At 40.5% G+C, this 20,106-nt stretch overlaps 2 protein-coding genes across 2 annotated transcripts in view; one reads left to right on the top strand and one right to left on the bottom strand.

Annotated features, from left to right (window-relative positions):
* Positions 1 to 13,904: 13,904 nt before the first annotated feature.
* IFNE (interferon epsilon) overlaps positions 13,905 to 20,106 on the bottom strand; it is a 53,338-nt gene continuing 47,136 nt past the window's right edge. Inside the window, exon 3 of the mRNA XM_023588121.3 lies at positions 13,905 to 19,344. The gene's annotated coding sequence lies outside the window, so the exon portion shown is untranslated. The remainder of the gene's footprint in view (positions 19,345 to 20,106) is intronic.
* LOC101421493 (interferon omega-2-like) lies at positions 14,464 to 19,444 on the top strand. The gene is given in 2 exon segments (XM_071216765.1): positions 14,464 to 19,404; positions 19,406 to 19,444. Coding segments are annotated over 2 exon segments (558 nt in total). The 5' UTR covers positions 14,464 to 18,885.

The raw sequence follows: 20,106 nt of genomic DNA on the forward strand, positions 1-20,106 counted from the left end.
AGTGAAAAAGACAGATTTGTAATGCTGTATGAACCAATATAGGAATGGAGTGAATGAGACCTGAAGGAAACAGTCAGAGCTCATGTGCCTGGGCTATCATTTGAGTGGCAATTGATTAGAGTGGAAATTGTTTATTCTTAAACTCATAAGAAAACTGAAGTGTGAAAAATTAATAGGATTCCAGAAATATGAAGTTGGTAGGGTAATAAAGTTATTTTAATATATTTCACTGAAAAAATTATTAATTCTAGACTTTTCAAATGGCACAAAAATCTATTCCCCTATAACTGTTCAAAGGTATTTTGTCTACTACTCTTTAGTACTTAAAGTTAGTCAGTTAAATTCACTCATACCACACCCCATTTGCCTACAAAACTGTGGACAGCAGCCCTTTGGCATTTGGGTGGTGCTCAGAATCCTTTGTCATCTATCTGCTCGGCTGATTAAATGCTTTGTTCCAAAATCCCATGTCCATTTCTACTCTTTACTTTCCTTAATGGGCCTTTCTAGACAAGCCATTGTCTCAACTCTTCCTAAGTGTGACCTTGGTCCAAGCATACATTTGGCATAGTTCATCTCTCCGTTTATTTTTCTCTCCAAACAGTTTTATAAATGAGTGTAACACAATGGGGTTGTTGAAAGGGTTGAATTAATATTTTTAAAGATCTAAAATGCATAGGTAGCATGCAATAAAATTCAGTGTTATCGTTTAAAAAATCAGTATCATTTGTATTATGTACATAAAGAGCAGACTCTTTGGGGATCATCCAATTCCCTTTCTTTTTATTCGAGGTTTCTCAAAACAATCTTTTCATTGCCTGAGTGGGTATATTAACAAGGAAGACAACTCAGGCAAGGACTAAAATCCATTATCCCACCAGAGGGGATTAGTGTTCCAGCAACGGGACTTCTGGGTCATAATATAGTCTCTGGAGAGTTGTTGGTGTGACACCTTCTTTCTCTCCCCAGAACAGAGCCCCTTTGTATTAAGTGACAGAAAAATCAGTGGCTGCTCTTGCAAAGCTGAAGGCTGTCCATTGCACCAGCGGTTGTTCTTTTTTAACACTCGGTCAGATGGAGCCATTTTCTGTCCTTATTTACTTCAATATTGGAATTCATTCATTCCCTCTGCAATAGCTGCTAGTTTCCAATTTTGTTGCTTTGAATTTTGCTAACTTATCCTTTGCCATTTTGCCGGCAGAAGAGTCACTTTCTTTCTTTCACTTTTATGACATTCAGACTTAATTTATTTTCTTTTTTCCCACCAACATCTGTCAAGTTTTGCTTTCTAGTAAAGGTGAAATGAGAAGCAAAAAATTTGATGTCTTGAACATTGTAGGGAAAAATGTTATGCCCCTTTGCCTTTCTTTTACTTCCCATTGTTTGCATTAACCTCAGGATGATGGAAAGTAATGCGGGAAGGCAAAACAATCTAAGCCCAGTAAAGCATAACATGAAAAGGAAGTTAAAAATTTCAAATGAAAGATCACAAATGAGCAAAGAAAGGATATTTATGTTTTACGTAATGGCCTGGGTCCTATGGCCCTGCTTTCGCAGAGTCAATAGGGAGGGAGGAACAAAGAGGCCCAGCAGTGTCACTCTGGCCAGATGAGCAACTATCTTCAGCTTCTGGACCATGACCTTTAACTGGGAAGAAACTCGTCACTCTCCTTTGCCAACCGAGGACACCTTGAGCATAAAAAGTATGCACTAGTTCAAATAAAGTGCTGAATACTAAAAGTGTTTGGAAAAATAAAAAGTATTTGGATGCTAAAGGTAAAATTATTGCAATTGGATAACTCCTGCACCTACATAGACAAGAAAACCTTTTGCTGTCAGTATCTGAAAGCAGGTGACATGTTTGATGGAAAGACGTGGGTCAGAGAGGAGCCAGCACTGAAAATCAGGCTCCTTCCCCAAACACTGTAGGTGTAGGAGCAAGGAAAGGATCCTGGAGGATTGATTATTTTGGCAACAAAAGTTAGTCTCTCCCCAGTAAAGGAGTTCTGCTGTCATCTGGATGCGTTGAGCTGGCCCTCTGAGAGAGTCCAGGAGAATTCGAGGTGAGGATACTGCCATATAGAGGAGAGGGTGCTGCTAGACGTGATAAAAACTGCCTGGTGAGTGAGGGGGCACTGGGAAAGGCTGCAGATAAAATTGCCTTGGAAGTAGCATCTTCACACCCTTATGCACTTGAAAAGAACAAGGATTTCTGCTAGGGATTGGCACAGCATGAGGGGCACTCTGGACATCCAGTAAGAAAATGATGGAAAGAAAGGGCACTGTCTACTAATATTATAATCCTTACTCGTGGTCCAGTGATGCATAATCACATGGCTCTACATAGATGTATTCTAGAAGGAAGGAAAATGTCAGAGAAACTAATTGACCAATCGCCATCAGCCTCTGTTGTGAATAAAATAGTGATCAGCACCCAGTCCTTGAATCTGCCTCATTTTGCCACAGGTAGACTGATGAATCCCTAATCCAGTACAGAACCCATAGGTCCCAGGGAGCCTGTCTTCCTATGTAAAGGAGGCTGAAAAGGAGCTCAGGAGGCAAAATAAAAATTTGTTTCTTACACAGTGAAGAGCAATATTTATATACAAAAATGCATGTGTATATTTACATATATACATGCATACATATACTTTTGACTTTAGGATAATGTTTTCCATTTGTCAAAAAGCATCCATTGTAATTGGAGCATTTGAAGTTATTGAAAAAGTTCACCCTCCTTTGGAAAATGTATAGATTGATGACATTTTCTCAGGAGATATGGAGAATATGTAAATGAAAATAAAAAATGGAAGTAAAAGTATAGAGAAACGTTGAGAAAATGAAAACCTTTGAGTTCCCTCTTTAAAAGCCATGCCTAGGCAGAACAGCTTCAGAGATCCTAGGGTCTAAGTCTTATACAGACTTCCAGCTCAGCAAGGCCAGCAGCATCCTCAGTTCCACAATGGCCCTCCAGCTCTCTCTGCTGATGGCCCTGGTGGTGTTCAGCTGTGGCCCTGTTCCATCTCTCAGCTGTGACCTGCCTCAGAGCCAAGTCCTGGTTGACAGAAAGACCTTCGTGCTTCTGGGACAAATGGGGAGAATCTCCCCTTTCTCCTGCCTGAAGGACAGAGCTGATTTCAGATTTCCCCAGGAGATGGTGGACGGTAGCCAAGTCCAGAAGAGCCAGGCCAAGTTTGTCCTCCACGAGATGTTCCAGCAGATCTTCAACCTCTACCACACAGAGGGATCCTCTGCTGCTTGGAACATGACCCTCCTCGACCAACTTCTCTCCACTCTTCATGAACAGCTGGAGGACCTGGAGGCCTGTTTGCTGCAGGAGATGGGAGAGGAAGAAACTCTCCTGGGAATCGAGGGCCCAGTGTTGGCCATGAGGAGATACTTCCAGGGAATCCGTCTCTATCTGCAAGAGAAGAAACACAGTGACTGTGCCTGGGAGGTTGTCAGAATGGAACTCAGGAGATGCCTTCTCTTCATCACCCAACTTGAAAGAAAGATTATGAAATGAGGATGCAGGTGTGGGCTCATCCTGAAATGATTCTAGTTGACCATATGCCATTTCACACTTGCATTCATTTTTCAAAAAGTCTCATTTCTGTTTGTCACAAAATTTGTTGAACTACATGCAGCAAACAATTTTTCAGTATTATGTAGCAAGTGTGTGTTAAAAATCTTCAGTATGAGTGGCAGCAGCCCCTAAATGATTATTGTGTGATGTCAGTTTATTGTTTGATTATTTATTTATTATTTATTTATGTTTATTGATTCATTCTGGCTTAGTTCACTTGTAATATTTGCATTTTTCACGTTCACTTTTATATTGTATTAAATCTTGCAAAACATGTTCACATTTTTATTTTATTAAAATCATGTTCATTTTATTTATTCAATAGTTATTTTTAATTTCTTCTATTTGTTCATTCTACAGACAAAATTCAAACCCTGGTGTGGTAAATTACCTTCATGAATGGATAGTAAAATCCATTTATTCATTCATTCCTTTCACATTATATATGAAAATTGAGTACCTAGGCAGCAGATTGTGTATGTCATCAGGAAATAAAGGTGAATAAAGGATACACAGTTCCTGCATTGTTGGAACGTTCTATCTTAGCAGTGAAAGAAACCTGAAGACAGTACTGACATTTACTTAATTTCAATGGTATTAAACACCACAAAGAGAAGGAAAGGAATGATGTTCTTACACTAGAAGCTTTAAGGTATGAGTGATGCTGGGAAAGAGAAAAGCTTGTAGGTGCCCCACCTAAGGTCCATGGGAGACATGTAAGTGCAAAAGTCTCAGAGGCTGTTGGGTATGTGAGTCTATATCTTACAACCATGCCAGAGGAGAGCTATTACTTTAGGGGTCTTTACTATATATCTGGTAATGAGGGCATTGGAATAGATGTGGTCACCTGCACTTCACCCTGAAGACCCTCAACACGGCAAGGTTGGAAAGAGAAGGACAGTCTGCAAGGGCACAGAGGTGGAGTGGGTGGTGCAGTGAGAAAGACAAATAGGGAAGAATGCTGGTGAGAGATGAATGAAGATGAGTCTTATAGACAGTGATGCTTTCAGGGGTGGGGTGTACTGCTCTGTCCAGTGGATCTGAAAATATGCCACGGGTGACCTCAGTAGGACCTGGTTTAGTAGAATTAATGGAGCAGAAACTAGATGGGAGTAGGATGAAGAGTAAACACAGGAAGAGGAAGTAGATACATTATATATAGAAAATTATTTGGGAACCTTGTTTGTGAAAGGAGGAGTGAAATAAAATGATTTCTGGAGGCAAATGTGGGTGAAAATGTCATGCATTTTTTTCATATTTCCGTAATAAGTTTTCTGAGAATTGTTTTCAAAGAATTTGCTGAACACGTAAGAACAATTTAAATATTTGATTTATTTTAATTTTTTTATTTGGATAAAATTTCAGTTTATCATGGTTCTCATAGATATTATTTTGTAGTGAACTTCAATATTAACCCATTTGATTGCTAATTTCATTTATTTTTTGAACAAGTTTATAGTCAATTTCCCTTTTACTCTACTCCTTTGTTCATTCTAGCTTTTTTTTTGGTCATTTAAATAAATTATTTATGATTGTATAATTTCTAAATGTTCATGTGAAATTTTTCTGTAAATTATAGTCATATTCTTTTTATTTTAGAGATTATTTTATTTATTTCTCTCCCCTCCCCCACATTGTCTGCTCTCTGGATCCATTCACTGTGTTCTTCTGTGCCCACTTGCATTCTTGTTGGGCAGCACCAGGAATATGTGTCTTTTTTTGTTGTGTCATCTTGCTGTGTCAGCTTTCCATGTGTGTGGCGCCACTCCTAGGCAGGCTGCATTTTTCGCGCAGGGAGGCTCTCCTTGCAGGGCGACTCCTTGCGAGTGGAGCATCCCTACACAGGGAGCACACCCACATGGCATGGTACTCCTTGCCTGCAGCAGCACTGCATGTGGGCCAGCTCAAATCCTGGACCTCCTATATGGTAGGTGGACACTCTATCAGTTGAGCCACGTCTGCTTCCATAGCCATATTCTTTTGATGGACACTGTGTACAAAGAGCTGGACAATTCCTTCTATATTTCTCCATGTTCTGGAGAACCAAGCCTCTATCTAGTCATTTTCCTCTTTGATTTTTGCACGTATTAAGTTCCCTCTCTGGTCAATGTGTTTTTACAATCAATTCTATATTCCATTGGAAATTGTTTCAGTCTATAAATTTGAGAATCTAAATTCATGTCAGAGTTCCATTCAATTCTATAACTTTTAAGGGAAATTTTCTTTTTTTTTTTTAAAGATTTATTTATTTATTTCTCTCCCCTCCCCACCCCCCACCCCGGTTGTCTGTTCTCTGTGTCTATTTGCTGCGTGGTCTTCTTTGTCCGCTTCTGTTGTTGTCAGCAGCACAGGAATCTGTGTTTCTTCTTGTTGCGTCATCTTTTTGTGTCAGCTCTCCTTGTGTGTGGCGCAATTCCTGGACAGGCTGCACCTTTTTTGGCGCTGGGTGGCTCTCCTTACAGGGCGCACTCCTTGTGCGTGGGGCTCCCCTACACAGGGGACACCCCTGTGTGGCAGGGCACTCCTTGTACACATTAGCACTGCGCATGGGACAACTCCACATGGGTCAAGGAGGCCCGGAGTTTGAACCACGGACCTCCCATGTGGTAGACGGATGCCCTAACCACTGGGCAAAGTCTGTCACCAAGGGAAATTTTCTTTCCTCCCATAATAATAACAGATAAATCTTTACCATAACTCTAATTGCTACTGATAATACAACTTTTTGATAGTATTTGACTTATTAATACAATTCTGAAACTTTCCTCATTGCTACATTCTTTTTATTACTGCTATTTTAAAACTCACTTAATTCTTTTGGTTTACTTTGCTAAGGTCAGGAACTCCTTTTCTATTATTTAATATTGTTGCATGAAATATTTACTGTTAAATTTAGAATTGTCCTTAAAAAGAGAATATTGGTTTCATGAAAATTATAAACCTTTCTGGATCTCAAAATGGAAAATTATAATGTATATGAAAGAATTAGTTCCTATATATAAAAGTGAATGAACAAGATAAAAGTGAATGAGTAAATCAGAGAGGCTCTTTAAAAAGATATATTTCTATTACAGAAGTTGTGAACTTACAAAACGATCATGCACATGTGTAGAATTTCCATACTCGCCCTGTGTAGAATTTCCATACTCACCCTTCGCAGGCATACCACACCATTGTGGAAAAATTGTTACAGATTGTGAGATAATATCATCAGACTATTGTCACTAACTATAGTTCATAGTGTTCCTATGATATATTTTGCATACCTCTCCTTTTATGTACATCTTTGGCATTGATGCAAGAATGTTAAGTATTGCTGTTAACTATACTCCTCTAGAGGTTCCCTTAATTTTATTTTTCCATGCTTCTTCACATTCCCACCACCTGTAATAGTGATGTACATTTGTTCTGGTTCACAAAAGGACATTCTTGCATTTGCTCTATTAACCATAATTCTCATCAACCTCTGGATTCACTGTGCTATTCAGTCCCTAGATTATTCTCTATCCTCCTTTCAATTGACATTTACATCCCTAGACTGCACTTTTCAGCCACAAACCCATTCATAAACCAGCTGTTACTCACTATAAAGAGTTACCATCAACTCTATCCATTCCCATACTTTTACAGTCAAGTTAATGACAACTTCTACATACATTAAGCATTACTAGTCTTTCTCAGCTCTCCTCTCATCTCCTAATAACCTATACTCTAGGTTTTAACTCCATGCATTTATTCTTCAAACTTAGTTCATACTGTGAGACCCTGTAATATTGGTCCTTTTGTGTCTGACTTACTTCACTTAGCACAATGTCTTCAAGATTCGTCCATGTTATGATGTGCCCCAATTTCATTTCTTCTTACAGCAGCATTGTATTCCATTGTATGTATATACCACATTTTGTTTATCCATTCATTATTGATGGACACTTGGGTTGTAGTTTCCATCTTTTGGCAATTGTGAATAACATCACTATGAACATCGGTGTGCAGATGTCTGTTCGTGCCACAGATTTCAGTTCTTCTAGATATATTTCTAGTGGAGGAATTGCTGGATAATACAGCAGTTCTATATTTAGCTCCCTTAGGAAACGCCAAACGATCTTCCACAGAGGCTGCACCATTTTACAATCCCACCAACAGTGAAGGAGTGTTCCTATTTCTCTACATCCTCTCCAGCACTGTTTTCTGTGTTTTTAAAAATTTTTAATAATGGCCATTCCATGATGTATGAGATGATATCTCATTGTCGTTTTGATTTGCATTTCCCTAACAGCTATCGATAGTGAACATTTTTTCATGTGCTTTTTGGCCATTTGTATTTCCAGAGAGACTTTTCTTTTGGAAAATCAAATGCAAAGGACGATTATTAAGTAATGTTCTGAAAATAGTACAGTAGCCACACACACAAAACGGAAAACCAGGGAGCAAAAGAGAGTTTAGGATTAAAAAATTCAGACTTTAAAAAATGTTGACAGAAATCCATAATACGAAATATAAGGAATCATCCACACCTCATAATATAGGATTTGCTGTTGATCTCCCCATTCTGCCATGATACTGGTGTTTTATATTTGTATACATCATCTTACATTCTCCTCCCTTTGTTCTATTGTTATATTATTTAGCAGGAAAACATTCTCTTAGGTGACTCTGTCCTACAACTTTGCCTTGACAGTCTCTGTGGCTATATCCTGTTTAGTGTCGAGAAGTTAAGCTCTTGTAGGTGAGAAAGTCCTGGGGAACCGAGCGGCGGCGGCGGCAGAGCTGCAGGCTGGAGCGCTGAGCCGCTGCTGCACGGGGGCCGCGGGCCACGGTCCCCCGGTGGTCGGCGAGGAGAGAAGACGAAGGCAGAAGCGCTCCAGGGCGAGGGCGTGAGCACAGCAGCGGCGGGGGCCGCACGGCCCACCCGCAGGGCAGACGCTGGAGAAGCGGAGCTGCAGCGCCACCTGTGCTTGAGCTCACAGCCGATGACCTCTGCACAGTGGGGATGATGAGAGATTCTCTCTATGTTTTATTTATGGATATTTACCAAAGTGACTAGATCAAGGACTGACACACAAAGGTGCTCAAGAAGTCCCTATTCTATAAATTAATGTAGACTCAAAGTGTTAAGTCCCTTAGACTAGTACCTGGTCCCCATTAGATGCTCAGTAATATCATCCTTGTTGTTACCATTGTCACATTAATTATCCAGCTCTTATGCTGAGTGTCATAGTCTATGAGATTAGTCAAGTGTCTAAAGTGCTCAGGGAAGATGACCGATGTATTACTATCCTGGCTGTTATAATAAATACCACATAATGGGTTGACTTAAACTAAGTGCATTTTTGGGTCAAGGTTTTGAGCCTAGGAGGAGTCCAAATTCAAGGTGTCAGCAAGGCGGTGCTTTCTCCCTGAGGATGTGATGTTCTGGGCTGGCTGCTGGCCATCCTAGCTCCGAGGCTTTTGTCAAATGCCAGTGCTCCTGGCAATGTCTTCTCCTTTCTCCTCCTGATACTGCTGACTTCCAGGTTCTGCGCATGGCTTATTCTCTGTTTGAATTTTGTTTTGCTTATTCAGGATTCCAGTAATCCAGACTAAGACTAACCTGATTCAGATGGGTCACATTTTAAGAAAAGTAACATATTGAAGAGATCCTGTGTACAGTGGGTCCACATGCACAAGAATGCCGACCAAGAATAAAAAAATGTCCAAACTGGAATACCAAATTGAATTCACTGAAACGAATATCAATTATCCTGTTAGATAACATTAGGAATTTAATAAATTAGTGTCCTCTACAGTGAGCCTTTGTGAGTTGGTTGGTAGATTCCCCAAATTGGTCCCCAAAGTCATTACACCTACAAAAAAAAAAAGGAAAGAATAACCGCATGGCTGGTGTTTCAGACTGAAGGCCATTGGAAAAGAACTACTCTCCTCTGGCCACCTGCAAGCAACAGCCAGCCTGCTACCTGTGCTTTGCTTCCACTTCATCCTTCATCCTTTGTATCCTTCATCATTTCCCTTTGCCACTGACCTCAGTCCTCATTTTGGTTGCATTGAATTTAACTAAGTTATATTGTGACACATTGTTACATTCTTTCTCTCACTTTCAACGCATTCAGACTTGCATTTGTTTTCCTTTGTTCCAAGTCATGCAGACACAGGGATGGGCAACATTTTCTGTCTTCAATGTTGATAGAACATCGTGCAATGTTGAATTGAGAAAGGAAATTAAAAACCTGATACTATGATTACGAAAGGGAAAATTGTCACATTTTCTTTGCCTTTCCTTTTCATGATACAAAAAGCAATCTTCGATAAGGAAGATCAACTTTTTTGCTTTGCCCAGACAAATAGGAGAGGAAAAGGTAAAAAGAATTAATGTTCGCAAAAGAGTACAGAAAATATTCTCATAAATGTTCAACAACTTAATGAAATAAAATGAATAATGCAAAGAACATTTGGGAAAACAGAAATCATTTAGCTATTTCAAGCAAAAAATGTATGCCATGGACAATTCCTCTCCATTGATAGGGAAGATGACTACTTACTTGTGCCATCTGAAGGCTCTCTAACTATTTGATACCTGGATCAGGAGGAGAGGAGGTCACATCTTACCTTAAAAATTATTCACACTCTTACTCAGCAAACTTGGTTAGTGCTTAGGCAAGGAGCAGAGAGCTGGGGAATTATTTTAGGCACACTTCCAACCACCCAATAATGTAATATCGTACCCTATCTGGCTGTGGCAAGGTTAACTATGCCTTGTACAATGAGAGGGAGTCAGGAAGAGCTCGAGTCAGGACACATTGCTCTGTACATGATGATCAAGTTACAGTGTCACTCCAGTCTGGAGGGGGTCCCAAGAGATGTGGTAATTACTTATGAGGTGAAAGTAATGTTGGCCTTGGAATTTAACTCCCCACACTTACTGCACCAAGAGTAACTAGAATCTGTGCTAAGATTAGTGACAATAACCCAGAGGCTCATTATTGACACCCAGTCAGAAAAGAGCGGAAAGAGAAGCCGACGTCGATTGCAGTCCTGGGCACATGTCCAAGGTGCAGGGGGTCTTGAGAGCAAAGCCGCTGTGTTCCCAATTTTAAAAGCACTCATGGTACAAGATCTTCGGAGAACCCGGAGGCCAAGACTAACACAACTGCACCCTCAGCCAGGCCAGCAGCACCCACAGGATTTTTCCAAGGCCCTCTCCATCTCCATTCTGATGGCCCTGCAGCTGCTCCTTGGCATCTCCATTGACTTTCAGGGCTGTGAACTGCCTCAGAGTCGAGGTCAGATTTTGAGGGGAACTGTCACGCTTCTGAGACAAATGTGGACACTATCCCTTTCCTTATGATCAGGAATGTCTTCAGGTTTGCTCAGGGGCACTGGATAGTAGCCACTTCCAGAAGACCCAGGCCACTGCTGGCCTCCTTGAGATGCTGAAACAAATCTCCAACCTCTTCAACACAAAGGGCTCCTCTGCTGTTTTGAATGAGACTCCAGGAGAAAGTCCTCACTCGACTTGGTTCACAATAGGCTGGAAGGGCTGGGGACCTGTTTAGATCAGGAAAAACAATCAAAAGTAATTCCTGAGACCAGTGAGTATGTCCCACTGTAGGGAAGAGGTACTGCTAAGGAATTCGTCTCTACCCGAAAAGGAGTACAGTGAATGTGCCTAGGAAGGCATCAGAGTGGAAATCACGAGATGGCTTCTCCATCTTGTTAAAAAAAAAATAGTAGGTACAGAAAGAGGCCAGGGCTTTCATCAAAAAAGAAATGTTCACTCTCTTTAAATACGTATCTCTGCATTTGGTATGAAATATATGGCTGAAATTTGACATTTAATATCAAATGAGTTTTTAAGCATTACAAATTACTACTTATGAAAACAATTACCAGATTACAAGAATGATTGCTTTGCAATAAGCATGCTACACTTATTTACTTATGCATTTATTGTTTCCTAATGCATTCATATTGTCATGTCTATAGTATTTAGATGTCAATAAAATAACACATTCACCTGCAGAGTATGTTAAATGAAGCAATACATTCATCTTAATATTTTGGAAATTCTCTCGTATGGGGTAAATTTTACTGGAAACAAAATTTTCTTTTGTACATTTGACATGAAAAAGCAACCTGTCCTGATTTTTATGGCATAAAATGAAAATTAGATGACATAATCCTTTTATTCATTTACTTTAAAGTAATATAAATTCCAGAATCTATATCCCCGGTTGTGTGCTCGCTCTCAGAAAAAAGAAGTCAGGTAGCAAAGATAATTCCTGCTTTCTTGTAGTTTATATATTTAGATAAAATTTGTATACAAAAAAATGAACAGTCTTAAATGCTCAGTTTGGTGACTTTTGCAACCTAATAATCAACATATTCAAGGTGTAAACACCGGCATCACTCCCCCCAAATTTCCTTGCTTCCCTTCTCCAGTCAGTCCCAAATGTTGACAGGCAAGCACTTCTCTGATTTCCATCATCAAGTATTTGCTTTATCTCTTCTGGAACCTCATGAAAAAGAAATATACCCTTTTTGATTCTGCCTTCTTTTGTTCAACATGCTTTTGAGATTCATCTTTGTTGTTACATATATCAGGAATTCATGTTGCTAAATAGTATTCCATTGAGGGAATAATATACAACATATTTCTGCATCCTCTTATTGATGAACTCTTGAATTTTGGAATTTATGGCTTTTATGATTAAGGAAGCCATGAACATTCTTGTACAAGATCTTCTTTAGAATATGTCTTCTTTTCTCACAGGTAAATGCCAAAAAGTGAAATTTCTGAGGTGTATGTCTTCCTTCCCTCCTTCCTTCCTTCCTTCCTTCCTTCCTTCCTTCCTTCCTTCCTTCCTTCCTCCCTCCCTCCCTCCCTCCCTCCCTCCCTCCCTTCCTTTTTAAAGATTTATTTTTATTTATTTTTCTCCCCTTCCCCACTCCCCTACCCCCATTGTCTGCTCTCTTGTGTCCATTTGCTGTGAGTTCTTCTGTGTCCACTTTCATTCTCGATGGCACCAGGATTCCGTGTCTTATTTTCTTGTGTCATTTTGCTGCATCAGCTCTCCATGTGTGTGGTGCCACTCCTGGGTGGGCTGTGCTTTTTTTGCATGGGTCGGCTCTCCTTGCAGGGCACACTCCTTGCGTGTGGGTCTCACCTACGCAGGGGACACCCCAGAGTGGTGTGGCACTCCTTGCGTGCATCAGCACTGCACATGGGCCAGCTCACCACACGGGCCAGGAGGTCCTGGGTTTGAACCCTGGACCTCCAATATGGTAGGTGGACACTCTATCATTTGAGCCACATCTGCTTCCCTGTATGTGTTCTTTATAAGGAACAATTTTCTAAACTGTTTATATATTCTTATATTTCCACTAGTATTGTGTGAGAGGTCCCATTTCTCCATCCCTTGGTATTGCCTAGGTTTGCCACTCTTAAATTTGGCATTCTGGTTGGTGTCATGTGAGATTTAATTATGATTTTAATTTGCATTTCCCTAGTGACCAATGATAAGAATATTTTCATGCCTTCAGTAAGTGTTCATGTGTTGTTTGTCTTTTAGATTAATGTGTAAGTGCCCTTTATATACGTTATTTTATGTTTTTATTTTTTAAAGATTTATTTTATTTATTTCTCTCCCCTACCTGCCCTCTCCCCCATTGTCTACTGTCTGTGTCCATTCCCTGTGTGCTCTTCTGATTCTGCTTGCATTGCCAGGTAGCACCGGGAAACAGCTTCTCTTTTTTTGTTGTTGCATCATCTTGCTGCATCAGCTCTCCATGTGTGCTGTGCCACTCCTGGGTGGACTGCCCTTTTTTTCACACAGGGTGGCTCTTCTTGTGGGGCTTGCTCCTTGCTTGTGAGGAACCCCTACATGGGGGCACCCCTGTGTGGCACGGCACTTCTTGCGCGTGGCAGCCCTGCAATGGGCCAGCTTACCACACTGGTCAGGTGGCCCTGGGCATCAAACCCTGGACCCTCCATATGGTAGGCGAATGCTCCATCAATTGAGCCATGTCCGCTTCCCTTCATGTATTTTATGAAAATGTTCTTTGCCTGGTATATGAATTGTAAAAATTTTCTTCCAAATTGAGGTTTGCCTTTAATTATTAAGTGATGTGTTTTCTTGATGAAAAAGTTTTAATCATTTAATAATCATTTAATTTAATTTTTAAGCATTTAATTTTAGAATCATTTTAGATTTATGGAAACGTTGTAAACATACAAGAGTTTTCATATAATGTGTAGCCAGTTTTCAATCTTGCATTTCATTAGAGACATTTGTCACAATAAATGAACCAAACTGATACATAATTAACTATAACCTATGCTTTATTCAGATATTCTTAGTAATTACTTCATGTCCTTTTCTGTTCCTGGATCTCATCCAAAATACCACATTACATTTAGCAAACATGCCTCCTTACTTGCATCTGTATGTAATAGTTTCTCAAAAATCCTTGTTTTTGGTAAACTTGATAGGTTTGAAGAATACTGACCAGATTATTTGAGAAAAGTTCCTCAGCTGGGATTTGTCTGATGTTTTTCTCACACCAGACTCTTACTACAGTTTTGTGTTTCTGAGAAGCCCACAGAGATACAGTGGCATTTCACACATTAGTGAGACATATTATTAATACAGTTTATAAATGTTGATATAGATATGATCATTGGCTAGTGTTTGTCATGTTTCTAAAGCATAAAGTAACAACTCCCCAGCTTTTGAGAAAATCCCGTTTTGGGGAAGCAGATTTGGTTCAACAGATAGAGCGTCTGCCTACCACATGGGAGGTCCAGGGTTCAAACCCAGGGCCTCCTGACTTGTGTGATGAGCTGGCCCACGCACAGTGCTGATGTGTGCAAGGAGTGCCGTGCCACGCAGGGGTATCCCCTGTGTAGGGGAGCCCCACACACAAGGAGTGCACTCTGTGAGGGGAGCTGCCCAGTGTGGAAAAAGTGCAGCCTGCCCAGGAGTGGTGTCGCAAAAACCAAGAGCTGATGCAGCAAGATGATGCAACAAAAAAGACACAGATTCCTGATGCCACTGACAAGAATACAAGTGGACACAGAAGAACACACAGCAAATGGACACAGAAAGCAGACAAAGGGGGCAGAGGGGGGAGGGAAGGGGAGAGAAATAAATAAAAAATAAAATCTTAAAAAATAAATAAAATCCCATTTCGATAGAGTACAATTTAGAAGGAAGTCACTATACAGTTCACAGCTCAAGAGTGGGAGTTTGGCTCCCCATCCTTGAGGCACAGTAGCTCATAGTATCCCATAGAACTGACACGACAGGAAAAGCTGCAGGTCCTCAGGAAATGGAACAAAACAAAACTGCAGCACTGAGCCAACTATTTCTTCAGATCATTCTGAGTCAGAGGAAGAGAAGACAGAGGTGAAGGCTGAAAGCACAGAGTTCTCCTACTGAGTCAGGGACAATATCAGTGTCCCCACGTTGGTCATGCTGATCCCACAACAGTCTATCCCAGTGAGAGCAGCAAGCTTCTGTTTACTTCCTAGAACCCAGAAGTCATCACGGCCCAGGGAGAATCATTCATGTGGCCAATGTAACCCACCAATTATCTCAAATTCTGGTCATGATACAGCCTCATTTTAAAAACAAAACAAATGAAACAAAACTTAAACAGAGGGGCCAGAGAAAGGCATTTGAGTATGCTTAGCAACAAGTGGTGCAGAGTCTTTGCAGCATAACAAATATTCTGTGCATGTTGGAAAATCACAGTTTCTAATGCCACCAAAAACCTTTGTGAAAATTTAGTTGAAAACAGCACCCTGGTGGATTAGTTCTCTATCTTTCTCAATGCTGGTGCATACAACTTTGAGAGGTTACATTCTAAGTTAGAGTTTGGAACCCTTCCTGAAAAAGGTGTTTTGATTTGGGTCCAAAAAACAAGGGACAGCAAACCTATAAAAATAACAAAACCAAACAATGGGCCATTAACGTGAGTAGTTGAAGGACTATTATAGCACAGCCTGTGATTGTTAATAAAGAAGCTGGTGGATGAGGGAGACTTTAAAAATCAAAAAACATTGAAAATAAATCATTTCTCGCCTTATTAAAGGAAACACCCAAGAAACCTGTTGAAAAAAAGGTCAAGGTGAGCTCTGCATTGTGGATTCCCTGCAAGCTAACCCCGTACTGCAATCCCCACACTAGGGGGCACCAAACCAGCCTGCCAGACAGACGACCAGAGCCCTGAGGGGCTTGGCAACTGTCCAAGAACGAGGGCTTTTGCCAAGCATGGACTATGCCTGTGGGTTCCAGGCTAGAAATCCCGTGTGTCCCTGTGTCTGCCTGGTTGTTTCTGTTGGGAGCACAGATAGGTAGGCTGGTGTCTGAGCCATGACACGGGTTTAATTTCAGGCTTGGATGAATGTTTGCAAAACCAAAATGACATCATTTTAAAGCTTGCCCCTAAGAAACCCAGAACACAGAGTGGCAAACATGATGGTAAAGCATCTATTTTGATGCAATATTTGATAATACTAAAACAACTCACTCCTGGCTCTTAATTGTGCCCAAAATTAATGCGGTCTGGACAAGGTAGAAGGAAGGTCAATGCTAGTGTTTTCATTTCCTTTAAAAATCATTACCCTTCATCAGTCTTTAATTCACTGTATAGATAATAAACATGCCATCAGAGTTCACAGAGCTAAGTTCAGCCCTCATTTAAAAGTAAAAATCACTTCCATTTTCCTCTGGGAACCTCTCAGACAGTGGCTGCTGGTCCACAAAGTGAAACTACTTCTATTTATCATTAAGAGAACTCAGAAAAGGACTCGTATCCATTACACTGTAGAGAGGATCAGTGTTCTAGCAACTACAGCAACTACAGTTTGTCATTTTGTCTCTAGTGAGTTAGTGGTTTGACGACTCCTTTCTCACCAAGAGCAGATCACAAAGGCAGTAAATGAAAGAAGAATCAGCAGCTGCTCTTGCAAAGCTGAAGGCTGTTAGTGCCCCAAGAGTTGTTCCTCTTTGGCCCTCTGGCAGAAGCAGTACTTTTCCAGTGTTTGGTTACTTCATTATTGGCCTTCATTCCTCTACTCTGCCAAAACCTCAATTCATTAGGCTGTGGTGAATTTTGCTGGCTTATACGGTGTCATTTTGTCAGCAGAAGTTACTTCCCTTCTTTCACTTTTATGACGTTCAGACTTACATTTGTATTCTTTTTCCCATATATAACATCACGTTTTGCTTTCTAGGAAAGTTGAGATGAGAAACAAAAAACTCTGTTTTGAATAGTGTAGAGGAAAATGGTATGCTCTTTGCCTTTCTTTTACTTTCCATTGATTGCATTAACCTTAGGATGAAATATTAATAGAAAGTAATTCAAGAGCAGCACACAAACCTTGCCCAGTAAACCACAACATGAAAAAGAAATTACAAAAATTAAATATGAAAAATGACAAATGAGTAAAAGAAAGTTCTAATCTTTACATAATAGCCTAGACCTATTGGACTTGCTTTCTCAGACTGAGGCAGAGACAGAGGAACAAGAAGTCCAACAGATTCATGCTGCCTGGCTGAACAACAGAAGGTCACTAGCTTCTGGAATATAAGATTTTACTGGCAGCCAATGTTATCATATAATCCCCTGTAAGCAGCTAAGGAACTCTGAGCATAACAAGTGTTCAGAAGTGTCAATAAGAATGGCAAAAAAAAAAAAATCTGGGAAGTGGACTTGACCCAATGGATAGGGCATCTGCCTACTACATGGGAGGTCGGCGGTTCAAACCCCGGGCCTCCTTGACATGTGTGGGGCTGGCCCATGTGCAGTGCTGATGCTTGCAAGGTGTGCCGTGTCACTCAGGGGTGCCCCCCATGTAGAGGAGCCCCACACACAATGAGTGAACCCCATAAGGAGAGCCGCCCAGCGGGAAGCACAGCTCACCCTGCCCAGGAATGGTGCTGCACACACGGAGAGCTGACACAACAAGATGAAGCAACAAAATAAACACAGATTCCTGGTGCCGCTGACAACAACAGAAGTAGACAAAGAACACGCAGCAAAATGGACACAGATAACAGACAACTGTGGGGAGAGGAAGGGAGAGAAATAAATAGAAATATAATCTTAAAAAAATCTGTAACTACTAAAGGTAAAATGATTACAACTGGTTAACTCCTCCACCTACATAGACAAGAAAACATTTTACTGTCAGTATCTGAAGGCAGGTGACATGTTTGATGCCGGGACATGGGTCAGAAGAGGAGTGAGCACTGAAAATCAGGGTCCTTCACACACACATACTCTGAGCAAAGTGAGGATCCTGGAGGGTAGATTATTTTGGCAACAAAAAGCTAACCCCTCCCCATTAAAGGAGTTCTCATGTAATGTGGATGTGGTGAGCAGGTCCTCAGAGTCCAGGAGAGTTCCAGTTGAGGTCCCTCTGTCATGTAGAGAAGAGGGTGTTACTGGATGTGAAAATGGCTGGTGAGTGAGGTGGTGCTAAGAAAAGGCTCCAAATAAAATTGCCTTGGAATTAGCATCTCCACACCCATATGCACCTGAGTAAAACTAGGATTCCTGCAAGGAGTATTGGCATAGCCTGAGAGGCACTGACGACATCCAGTAAGAAAATGATGGAAAGAAAGTGCACTATTATAATCCTGAAATTAATGCCCCAGTGAAACATAACCACATGGACTACAAGGATGTATTCTATAGGTAGAAAAAGTGTAGGAGAAACTTATTGTCAAATAATCATCAGCCTATGCTGTGAATAAAAAGTGAGCAATACTGAGTCCTTGATTTTGAAGAGCTTATTTGCCACAGATGTCCTGGTAAATCCCTAATACAGAACCCTTAGGGCCAAAGGAGACTAACTTCTTAAGCAGGATAAAAATGGACCCAAGATGATGACCAAAAATTAATTCCTACTATGGAAAGAGCAATATGTATACGTTTAAAAATGTATGTTTGTGCATTTAAATGCATAGATATACTCTGACTTTAGGAAGAAGACATTTCACATTTGATCAATAAGTATTCATTAAGATTGGACCATTTGAAGTTTACTGGGAAAACTAAACTTCTTTTGGAAAATTAAGTGTATAGATTAATGACATCTTCTCAGGAGAAGTGAAGAACATGTAAATGAAAACAAAAAATGGAAGTAAAAGTGTGGAGAAACATTGAGAAAATGAAAGCCTTTGAGTTCCCTCTTTAAAAGCCATGCCTAGGAAGAGCATCTTCAGAGCTCCTAGGGTCCAAGGCTCACACAGACGTCCAGCTCAGCAAGGCCAGCAGCATCCTCAGTTTCCACAATGGCCCTCCAGCTCTCTCTGCTGATGGCCCTGGTGGTGTTCAGCTGTGGCCCTGTTCCATCTCTCAGCTGTGACCTGCCTCAGAGCCATGTCCTCGTTTGCAGAAAGACCTCTGTGCTTCTGGGACAAATGGGGAGAATCTTCCCTTTTTCCTGCCTGAAGGACAGGACTGACTTCAGATTCCCCCGGGAGATGGTGAATGGCAGCCAGGTCCAGAAGATCCAGGCCAAGTTCGTCCTCCATGAGACGTTCCAGCAGATCTTCAACCTCTTCCACCCAGAGGGCTCCACTGCAGCCTGGAACACGACCCTCGTGGACCAATTGCTCTCGACTCTTCATCGACAGCTGGAGGACCTGGAGGCCTGTTTGCTGCAGGAGATGGGAGAGGAAGAATCTCTCTTGGGAGTGGAGGGCCCTGCGTTGGCCATGAGGAGATACTTCCAGGGAATCCGTCTCTATCTGCAAGAGAAGAAACACAGTGACTGTGCCTGGGAGGTTGTCAGAATGGAACTCAGGAGATGCCTTCTCTTCATCACCCAACTTGCAAGAGAGATTATGAAATGAGGATGGTGGTCTGGGCTCATCCTGAAATGATTCTCGTTGACTAATATGACATTTCAGACTTCCACAAATGCCTTTGTCATTTCAAAAGGCAGTTATTTGTGCTTCAATCACAGACATTATAGAATCAAATACAAGAAACACAGTATCAGTAGCGTTATCAAGAATATATTAAAACTATTCAGCATCCTGGGCACTATTCACTAAGAACTGGATGCCTTAATGTTATCTATTTATTTATTTGTGAATTTATTTATGTTAATTACTTTTCTTATTTTATCATATTTATATTTTTCATCTATAACATGTAGACATTTACATTGTGTTAAGATGTTTAAAATATGCTCCTTTCATTTCATTAATATTTTATATTCTTTTTAAAAATAAATTCTTATCAAATAAAACTTCTTCAAGTTGTTTATTTTACAATCAAAATCAAAATCCTGGTTTTGTAAATCAAACTGAAAATTGGAAAGTAAAATTTATTTACTCATTTTTTCATTCAATTCATGTTATATATAAATTGAGTATCTAAGTCACAGATCATTTAATTGCCATCTAGGAATAAAGGTGAAGAAAGCAAACACAATCATTGCTGAATCGGAACGTTCCTTTTCAAAAGGATAGAGCCACAAAAAAGGCAGCTGCTCTTTACTTAAT

The sequence above is a fragment of the Dasypus novemcinctus genome, chromosome 8 (assembly GCF_030445035.2).
Source record: "Dasypus novemcinctus isolate mDasNov1 chromosome 8, mDasNov1.1.hap2, whole genome shotgun sequence".
Taxonomy (NCBI): domain Eukaryota; kingdom Metazoa; phylum Chordata; class Mammalia; order Cingulata; family Dasypodidae; genus Dasypus; species Dasypus novemcinctus.